This window comes from Oncorhynchus masou, chromosome 11 (assembly GCF_036934945.1).
Source record: "Oncorhynchus masou masou isolate Uvic2021 chromosome 11, UVic_Omas_1.1, whole genome shotgun sequence".
In the NCBI taxonomy this organism is placed as follows: domain Eukaryota; kingdom Metazoa; phylum Chordata; class Actinopteri; order Salmoniformes; family Salmonidae; genus Oncorhynchus; species Oncorhynchus masou.
The window spans coordinates 14901518-14912273 of record NC_088222.1 but is presented as its reverse complement, the minus strand read 5'-3'; the positions used below and the strand labels follow the sequence as shown (position 1 = coordinate 14912273).

At 46.7% G+C, this 10756-nt stretch overlaps 1 protein-coding gene and 1 non-coding gene across 2 annotated transcripts in view; both read right to left on the bottom strand.

Moving 5' to 3' along the window:
* The window catches only part of LOC135548169 (exosome RNA helicase MTR4-like), a 60700-nt gene extending 49992 nt beyond the window's left edge, over nt 1-10708 (bottom strand). Inside the window, exons 1-10 of the mRNA XM_064977491.1 lie at nt 10606-10708; nt 8528-8671; nt 8186-8252; nt 7988-8050; nt 7736-7848; nt 7362-7536; nt 6903-7118; nt 6380-6478; nt 4729-4849; nt 4448-4579 (exon numbers count right to left, since the gene is read on the bottom strand). Of these exons, the coding sequence (XP_064833563.1) occupies nt 4448-4579; nt 4729-4849; nt 6380-6478; nt 6903-7118; nt 7362-7536; nt 7736-7848; nt 7988-8050; nt 8186-8252; nt 8528-8671; nt 10606-10697 (1222 nt within the window). The 5' untranslated portion in view covers nt 10698-10708. The remainder of the gene's footprint in view (nt 1-4447; nt 4580-4728; nt 4850-6379; nt 6479-6902; nt 7119-7361; nt 7537-7735; nt 7849-7987; nt 8051-8185; nt 8253-8527; nt 8672-10605) is intronic.
* LOC135548968 (small nucleolar RNA SNORA35) lies at nt 6576-6705 on the bottom strand. The gene has a single exon (XR_010456918.1). It is a non-coding gene; the product is annotated as a small nucleolar RNA SNORA35 (small nucleolar RNA).
* Nucleotides 10709-10756: the final 48 nt, after the last annotated feature.

Genomic DNA, 10756 nt, shown 5'->3' with positions numbered 1-10756 from the left:
ACACACACACACACACACTACAAGCTCCACACACACACACAATACAGGCTCCACACACACACACAAACACAACAGGCTCCACACACACAATACAGGCTCCACACACACACAATACAGGCGCCACACACACACAATACAGGCGCCACACACACACACACACAATACAGGCGCCACACACACACACACACACAATACAGGCGCCACACACACACACACACACAATACAGGCGCCACACACACACACACACACACAACACACAATACAGGCGCCACACACACACACACACACACACAGGCGCCACACACACACACACACAATACAGGCGCCACACACACACACACACAATACAGGCGCCACACACACACACAATACAGGCGCCACACACACACACACACACAATACAGGCGCCACACACACACACACAATACAGGCGCCACACACACACACACACACACAATACAGGCGCCACACACACACACACACACACACACACACACACAATACAGGCGCCACACACACACACACACACACACAATACAGGCGCCACACACACACACACACACACACACAATACAGGCGCCACACACACACACACACAATACAGGCTCCACACACACACACACACACAAAACAGGCGCCACACACACACACAATACAGGCGCCACACACACACACACACACACAATACAGGCTCCACACACACACACACACAATACAGGCTCCACACACACACACAATACAGGCTCCACACACACACACAATACAGGCTCCACACACACACACACACACACAACAGGCTCCACACACACACACACACAATACAGGCGCCACACACACACACACACACAATACAGGCGCCACACACACACACACACACACAATACAGGCGCCACACACACACACACACACAATACAGGCGCCACACACACACACAAAACAGGCGCCACACACACACACACAATACAGGCGCCACACACACACAATACAGGCGCCACACACACACACAGGCGCCACACACACACACAATACAGGCGCCACACACACACACACACACACAAAGCGGGCGCCACACACACACACACACACAATACAGGCGCCACACACACACACACACACACACACAATACAGGCGCCACACACACACACACACACACACAACAATACAGGCGCCACACACACACACACAATACAGGCGCCACACACACACACACAATACAGGCGCCACACACACACACACACACACAATACAGGCGCCACACACACACACAATACAGGCGCCACACACACACACACACAATACAGGCGCCACACACACACACAATACAGGCGCCACACACACACACACACACACACAAATACAGGCGCCACACACACACAAATACCGTCGCCACACACACACACAATACAGGCTCCACACACACACACAATACAGGCTCCACACACACACACACACACACACACAACAATACAGGCTCCACACACACACAATACAGGCTCACACACACACACACACACACACACACAATACAGGCTCCACACACACACACACACACACACAATACAGGCTCCACACACACACACACACACACAATACAGGCTCCACACACACACACAATACAGGCCACACACACACACACACACACACACAATACAGGCTCCACGCCACACACACAGGCACCACACACAATACAGGCTCCACGCCACACACACAATACAGGCTCCACGCCACACACACAATACAGGCTCCACGCCACACACACAATACAGGCTCCACGCCACACAATACAGGCTCCACGCCACACAATACAGGCTCCACGCCACACAATACAGGCTCCACGCCACACAATACAGGCTCCACGCCACACAATACAGGCTCCACGCCACACACCACACCACGCCACACACCACACAGAACACCACGCCATACAGTTAATCAGATGACATCCAGGTCAGCCTGAGAAACAAACATATGACCATTTATCATAGTCTGATTCTCTTGGTAGCCTAGTCAAGTGATAGACTACTTATTTAACGACAGCAGCAGACACTTCAACATGTGACTACTCATCATAGAGCCAGTCAGTCTGTGATGCTGTTGGTTGGTTGGTTCCAGGGGCAGTGTCAGAGGAAAAGCCATGCCTGACAGTTCCAGAAACAATGTCATAAAGGATTAAACCCCAGCCAGAGAAGTTCATTAGAGGGGGAGGGGAAAGAGAAAAAGATGGGCATGGGTCAGGAGGGAGAGAGGAGAAAGACTGATGCACGAGGCTCCCTTCTCTCTATGATCCTCAATAGCATTACTACAACCTTTGCCGTTCCGGGGACACAAAGAGCTGCACATTTTGTTATTTTGCCCTAGTACTACACAGCTGAGTTAAATAATCAAAGCTGGATGATTAGTTGAATCAGCTGTGGAGTACTAGGGCAAAAAAACAAAATGTGCAGCCCTTTGAGTCCTGAGGACAGAGTTAAAGAAACACTGGATTTGCCTAAACCTGAAAACAGACCAGCGGCTCTGTTTCTATAAATACAACAGACGAAACTACAACAGTGCTGCTCCTTATCACGATGCTATTGAAGAACTGCTACGGTGATAAACAGGTTTTTGTGAGAGAGAGAGAGAGAGAGAGAGAGAGGGGAATTCTAAAACCTTCTGCATAAACCACACGCACGGCTTAGCGAAATTGGTTGTGTAAATACAAAATCTTTCACGAGATGTATCAGCGTCAGTGTGTTGCAACGCAACAACAAAGGGAGGAATAATGTCAAAATATTTGTTATTTTAGTACAAACAGCCTCTGGTCAGGATGGAGGGATAGAAACCTCTGTAGGATCAAGCCAAGATTTATCTGCTCCATCATCTTTATCATTACACTGTGTTGTCTCTCCCCCCTCAGAGACTGACTGGGCAGTACCCCATAATGCATTTCTTCACTGTAAGTGGAAAAGAGATCTAAAAGCAGCAGATAAAGTACAATGGGGCATATTGATGTCTGCTGGAGCCGTCGGCTCACTGGATACGCAGCCATCCTAGTCTGGCCGGTGGGCAGAGAACATTTGGTGCCCTTGCACTTAGCTGACTTAATCAAACTTTCAACTAGCTTCGCAGAACGTACTCTGACTCGTGGGTTTTTCCACAGTTAACCAATTAAATCTGCAGCCTAGATTCATCATCAGGGTAGCCTAGTGGTTAGAGCATTGGACTAGTAACCGAAAGGTTGCAAGTTCAAATCCCCGAGCTGACAAGGTACAAAATCTGTCGTTCTGCCCTTGAACAGGCAGTTAACCCACTGTTCCTAGGCCGTCATTGAAAATAAGAATTTGTTCTTAACTGACTTGCCTAGTAAAATAAAGGTAAAATAAAAAAATATTTAAAAAATCCTGCTGCTGCTACTCAGGATCATCGCGCAATGAATCAGCATAGTCTGCATAACATACTGGCACAGAGTATCGTCAAGTGTTTACTCGCCATTCTATGGCTATGTATCAAAAGGTATTCTGAATGGGCCCTGGTGAAAAGTAGGGATTAGATTTCCATTTGGGACATATCTGCACACACAGAAAAGTTGTGTAGTCCAGTGTTGAGTGGTATGCTTTTATGTAGCCCATGGCTGGCATGCTCTGCCTTCAAATCAGTGGATTTAGTTTGTATTGTTAGTCACACCACGAAGAGAGCAAATGAGAGAGAGCAGTGAGTTACATGTACAGGTAAAATTAACATTTTGTGGCTGGTAGATTCCAAAATACCTTTTTACAAAGAAATGACACCCCACACACCATACAGATACCACCTACACACACACGCACACTACCCACCATACAGACACCACCCACACATACAGATACCACCTACATACACACTACCCACCATACAGACACCACCCACACATACAGACACCCACTCCACAGTGCTAGCACTTCACTCGCATTTGTAAATAAAAGTTGTGTAGTCTGGTATTACAGACACCCCACACACACCATACAGACACCCCACAATTTTTATTTACAAATGCGAGTGAAGTGCTAGCACTGTGGAGCCACACACCATACAGACACCCCCCCACAGAGACACCACACTATACAGATACCATACATTTTTTTTATGCAAATGGAATGCTAGCACTGTGGAGCCCTGACCACACGCCAACGTGGCTGGTGAAATCTACCCGCAGCTGGCAGGTGTTAATTTTAGGCCCTGTTTGAATCTTGAGTGATGGCGACTATTAAAAACACTGTTAGCAAAATTCCTGACATTCCCGTCCCACCCTTGGAGGAAGTACATGGTTGTACGCAGCAAGCACCAAGTAGAGGAAAACAGACTGGTGGAGGCAGACTACCTGAACATGTCCAATAAGAATCATCCGTTTTCCACTGCAGAGTGCATTGCTATGGTGTGCTCTAATGAATTCTCATTAAGACAGCCCCCCCCCCTGAGGGAATAGCTACCTGTGTTGAAGTCCAGCTTGGACACCTGCAGGGCGTAGGCCTCGCACTCCTTCTTACTGAAGCTGAAGATGATAACCGGCTGGAAGTTCTTCTCCATGATCATCTTCACGATCTTGAACACGTTGGACGGGCCTAAAGGAAACACACAGTGAACAAAACAGGGGATTTTGGATAACATTCCAGGAATTTTGAAACCCAAATTTAGATGACACTAAGTCATCTGACAAAGCTTTGCTCACATTAGTACTTGTGGTCAGCAGTATAGGCAGTTAGTCACACACCTCGTGTTCCTCCTTTGCGTCCCTTGTTGTCCCACTTGCCACCTCCGCTGCTGCCCCCAGAGTCCCCTGTGTCTCTCAGCACCTGCATGGCCGTGTTGAAGTTGTCCTCTCTGAACTCTCCCTGGAGGAAACAAGACACGATCAGACACACTGGATCAATAACCGACCCTAGAGTAGACACGATCAGACACTCTGGATCAATAACAGACCCTAGAGTAGAAACGATCAGACACTCTGGATCAATAACCGACCCTAGAGTAGACACGATCAGACACTCTGGATCAATAACCGACCCTAGAGTAGACACGATCAGACACTCTGGATCAATAACCGACCCTAGAGTAGACACGATCAGACACTCTGGATCAATAACCGACCCTAGAGTAGACACAATCAGATACTCTCGATCAATAACCGACCCTAGAGTAGACACAATCAGACACTCTGGATCAATAACCGACCCTAGAGTAGACACGATCAGACACTCTGGATCAATAACCGACCCTAGAGTAGACACGATCAGACACTCTGGATCAATAACCGACCCTAGAGTAGACAGATCACATCAATAAGAGTAGACACGATCAGACACTCTGGATCAATTTCACATTCTAATACAAACGGACATATCTAACTCTGGGCTTATTTCTATTCTAAGGATAAAACTAACAGTTTAAGTAATCTCGACAGTCAACATCCGGCCTTAATATTCCCAGAGGTGTGAATGGCTATCACTAAGCTACTATTCCCAGAGGTGTGAATGGCTATCACTAAGCTACTATTCCCAGAGGTGTGAATGGCTATCACTAAGCTACTATTCCCAGAGGTGTGAATGGCTATCACTAAGCTGCTACTTGTATGTTTAGCCAGGTAACTAACACCATGCTTAGTCATCCCACTGACAGACATTGTAAACCAAACCTAAATAATGGAGTGATTTTTGTGTGCTCTCATCACTGTAACCCATCTGGCCTGTTAGGACAACAGCGTGATGCAAGCAATGCTTAACACAGACCTAGCCCGAACCATGAAAAACAGCCCCAGACCACTATTCCTCCTTTACAGTTGGCACTATGCATTGGGGCAGGTAGCATTACTACCTTACTAACTTTAAGTATCAGCTGTCAGAGCAGCTTACCGATCATTGCACGATCATTGCACATTTTGAAGCGTGATTCATCACTCCGGACAATGCCTTTCCACTGCTCAAGATTCCAATGGTGCAGAGCTTTACACCAGTCCAGCCAACACTTGGCATTGCGCATGGTGATCTTAGGCTTATGTGCGGCTGCTCGGCCATGGAAACCCATTTCATCAAACACCCAACTAACAGTTATTGTGCTAACATTGCTTCCAGAGGCGGGTTGGAACTTGGTAGTGAGCGTTGCAACTGAGAAATTGAGGAACGGTACCGTTCTGCGAGCTTGTGTGATCATTTACTTCACAACTGAGCCCTTGCTGCTCCTAAACATTTCCACTTTATCTTTATGGATACATCTATCAAATGACTGTACAAGGAAGTGAATTAAGTGTATTTCCACCGTGACAGGGTGTGCATCATCTGTGTGAGAGTGTGAAAAGTAAATGCAGAAGGTAACGTGTTGTCACAGTCAAGACGAGAGGAAACCTCTGGTATTGTGGATGTCCTTACGTTCTCATCCACCACAAGGTGAAGTCCGTCGCCACCTGCTGGGAAGATGTAGTGCTGCAGGGGGGTGGGCCGAAAGTCAGTATACACCACGTGACAGGGCTGCATGGGGACAAGAGGAAGTCACCAGTAAAGTATTAGCATCTCATCACAATAACAATTTATTCACAGTTAAGTCGATTCAGTAAATTCTTTCCAAGTGTGTGCTCAGCCTTCGAAAGGGAACGGCCAGTGTTGCGGCCCAGTCCTTCTGCTGACCAAGGTTAGACTGGCACTGGAGTGAGACTGGGCAGCCAGGGGGATGGCAGACCGGTCACTAGACCGCACAGAGGGGACCGGTCACTAGACCGCACAGAGGGGAATGGTCACTAGACCGTGCAGAGGGGACAGGTCTTTAAAAGTAATAGGATATGTGGTGGACACCACTGGAGGCACAAGATGTGGGACATCCGTCAACAGCCTGCGCTTCTTATAGGAACCAAGGGTTAAGTCAAGTAAGTGACCAAGTTAATGAAATAAACCCCACCTGTTTGTGGAGGTGGCAGATCCACTCAGCAAACTGCTTGGCGTTGGGGATAGTGGCGGACAGGAAGACATAGTGGACATTGTCAGGAAGCAGGATGATGGTCTCCTCCCAGACCACACCACGCTCTGCATCTCTCATGTAATGGATCTCATCAAAGATGACCCAGGCCACCTCTCTCATGACCTCTGACCCTCGGTACAACATGCTTCTCAGAATCTGAAACAATAAGGAGAAGTTAACTTTATTGTCCAATGTACACACAAATGCCCACAGAAATGCATCTTCCATTTGATCATTATCCCTCCAAAATATAGAATGGAGCAGAGCAGACAGATGAGAGCAGGGGACGGAGGTCGGAGTGGGGGTCGGCGCCAAGGACAATATCAAGTTGAGCAGACAGAGTGCAGAGTTGATAATGTGATGATAATCGAATGATAACGGAAAGCTCTGATGTTGTACCTCAGTGGTCATGACAAGGCAGGAGGCAGTGGGGTTGATGGTGACATCACCGGTCATCAAGCCAACATCTTGAAACTCTTCGTACATCTCTCTGTACTTCTGGTTACTCAGGGCCTTGATGGGGCTGGTGAAGATGACCCTCTGCTTCCCTCTCAGGGCTAGAGCTATGGCATACCTGGAGGAGGGGTAGACGTGGGTTTGGGAAAGTGTTTAAGAGACTGCCTAGATACACTAATCTGGCCTTTGAGGTCCTAAGTACAGGTACTGATTTTTACCTGGGACATCAGGTGAGTGGAATCTCAAGCCAATCGGTGACATGAATAAATTAACTAATTTACAGCCAAAATAACACACACTCGGTGTGTCAAACTCACTCTGCACAGACAGTCTTTCCTGCAGAGGTGTGGGCAGACACAAGCACTGACTGGTTGTTGTCTATACACAGAATGGCCTCACGTTGGAAGGGATCCAGAATGAAGGGGTACTCCTGCCAAACAGACCAGAAAGACGTTAGCAGGAACAGAAATGGGTGGACTGGAGTCACTTGACAAAGCAATGTTTAAGGCCCTGATTTTCAGACCGCGCTTTCACCATATCCACGCAACAGAGATTTACAGTTACACTACCTTGGCTGCTTTCCCCACACGAGGCTTAAGCTGTGTGTACTCCTCATTGGCTGGCAGAGCCACCTGTTCAGGTAAGGAAAACAGAAATGTCAGTAAGGGGAAGCCGGTTGATATATTGGACTATACCCAGGTTTCATAAATTAATTTAAATATATATATATTTTGTTAATATTTCAAAAGATCTATGAAAGCTCTTACCTCGTGATTGCATCCTTCCACTGTCTCAACCGGCTCCACCTTCACTTTGGGCATGCAGTCTGCAAGACTGGGGATGGCCATTTCATATTCATTAGCATTCAATCCATTAACCAACCATGAGTAGAATTCACACATCGCTCTAATTTGCATATCATATAGCCATGAAGCCATGTCTCTACACCAATAGGGAATCATAACACTTGACACAATTACAAATCTCGGCAGTCGGTAGAGATGAAAGAGTGCACTGAAATTGCAGTGGGCCGGACTTAAACCCATGCTGCAGCTATATCTGATCTTAAGGCAGCAAATCTAGAATTGTTCAAAGTCACGTCATCATACTTGATCTCCTCTGTAGAGACAGTCTCCAGCTTGGCCTTTTTCCCGAACACCACCTCATCTGTCCCGTCGTTGTCTGCTTCCCTCTTGGTCTTGGCAGCAGGGGGCTCGTTCGTACCGCCTTTATCATTATTACTGGTTGCTTTCCTGAAAAGTGAGAATAAATCAGTAATTCCGTCAATTACATCTTCCATTGATTAGATACACTACACGACCAAATGTATGTGGATACCTGCTCGTCTAACATCTCACTCCAAAATCATGGGCATTAATCTGGATTTGTTACCCTTTTGCTGCCATAACAGCCTCCACTCTTCTGGGAAGGCTTTTCACTAGACGTTGGAACATTGACGTGTGGACTTGCTTCCATTCAGCCACAAGAGCATTAGTGAGGTTGGGCATTGATGTTGGGCGATTAGGCCTGGCTCGCAGTAGGCGTTCCAATTCATCTCAAAGTTGATTGATGGGGTTAAGGTTAGGGCCATGTGCAAGTCAGTCTAGTTATTTCACACCGATCTTGACTAACCATTTCTGTATGGACCTCATTTGTGCATGGCGGCATTGTCATGCTGAAACAGAAAAGTGCCTTCCCAAAACTGTTGTCACAAAGATGGAAGCACAGAATTGTCGAGAATGTCATTGTATGCTGAAGCGTTACAATTTCCAGTCACTGGAACTAAGGGGCCTAGCCCAAACCATTATTCCTCCTCCACCTAACTTTACAGTTGGCACTATGCATTGGTGCAGGTAGCATTCTCCTGCCATCCGCCAAAGCGAGATTCGGCCGTCGGACTGCCAGATGGTGAAGCGTGATTCACTCTAGACAACGCCTTTCCAGTGCTCCAGTGTCCAATGGCGGCAAGCTTTACACCACTCCAGCCGACGCTTGGCTTCATGACTACTGTTCACAGTATCACGGTTCTGGTCTAATGCTTCTAAAAATGTTATGCATAACCATGTTCATGGAGCTCTAGGGCTTGTGTGCTGCTGCTCGGCCATGGAAACTCATTTCATGAAGCTGTTGTTGCTTCAGGAGGCAGCTTGGAACTCGGTAGTGAGCGTTGCAACCGAGGCCAGACGGTTGTTACGTGCTTCAGCACTCCCGTTCTGTGAACTTGCCTACCACTTTGCGGCTGAGCCGTAACGGTTCCAAGGCATTTCCAGCACTTACAGTTGACAAGGGCAGCTTTAGTAGGGCAGAAACTTGACATACTGACTTGTTGGAAAGGTGGCATACTAGGACAGTGCCAAGCTGAAAGTCACTGAGCTCTGTATGCTCTATTTTCTACACCTGTCAGCAATGGGTGTGACCGAAATTGCCAAATCCACTCATTTGAAGGGGTGTCCACATATAAATATATATTTACTACTGCCCCATATCTTGGCAGGTTATTATTCCACAGCCATATCTGGCTGATCTTCCAAAGTGTGGTCCTTTGAGAAGGGTCAAAGTTCAAACTGAATGAGGGACACAGTGGAAGATCTGTGTAAAAAAAAAAAAAATGTACAGAATGGCATTTTGGGAAAGATTACACCTGAGACAGAAGATCAACCCCGTTAAGCAGACCGGAACTGACCATTTATTTCAAAAGTAAACGGCTTGAGTAAAACAGCTTCATTTATCTACCATCTTTAATACCAGCCATATTGTAAGCAATGCGTATCTACGCGTCTAAACGTTAACACAGCGTCGGGATTGTAATGTAGTTCACGAGGCAGTCGTGGACGAAGTTAATGTCTGAGGACTGTAGGGAGAAGGCAGAATACTGCCTAGTTTGATAGTTACCTTCCGACTATACTATATCTAAAATCACTAACACTAAATATTTAAACGAATAAAATGTGGCCAAATGTTCATATCATCAGCTAACTGGTAAGCACACAACAGTCTCACAACCAATAGTCTGGGATTAAACATAAACCGGTGCAAATGTAACGTTAGGCATTGGGCTGTAAAACGTAGTAGCTAGACGTCGTTAGCATTGTCTAGCCAGCAATGCGAGATGTTGTTTGCGAGTGTTCTTATTTGATATGAATTGAAAATAACTTTCTAACCGAATGAAAACCCATAACTAACATACCCCTTTTCAGGTATTGGTGGTTTCTTTTTAGTTGAAGATGTTTGTTCTTCATCGAACACGCTGAACAAATCGTCTCCAAAGGCGTCCGCCATGATTGCAAGATGAAAGCACACAAATCCCACAATGCAACAATATTACTTCCGCTACGGAA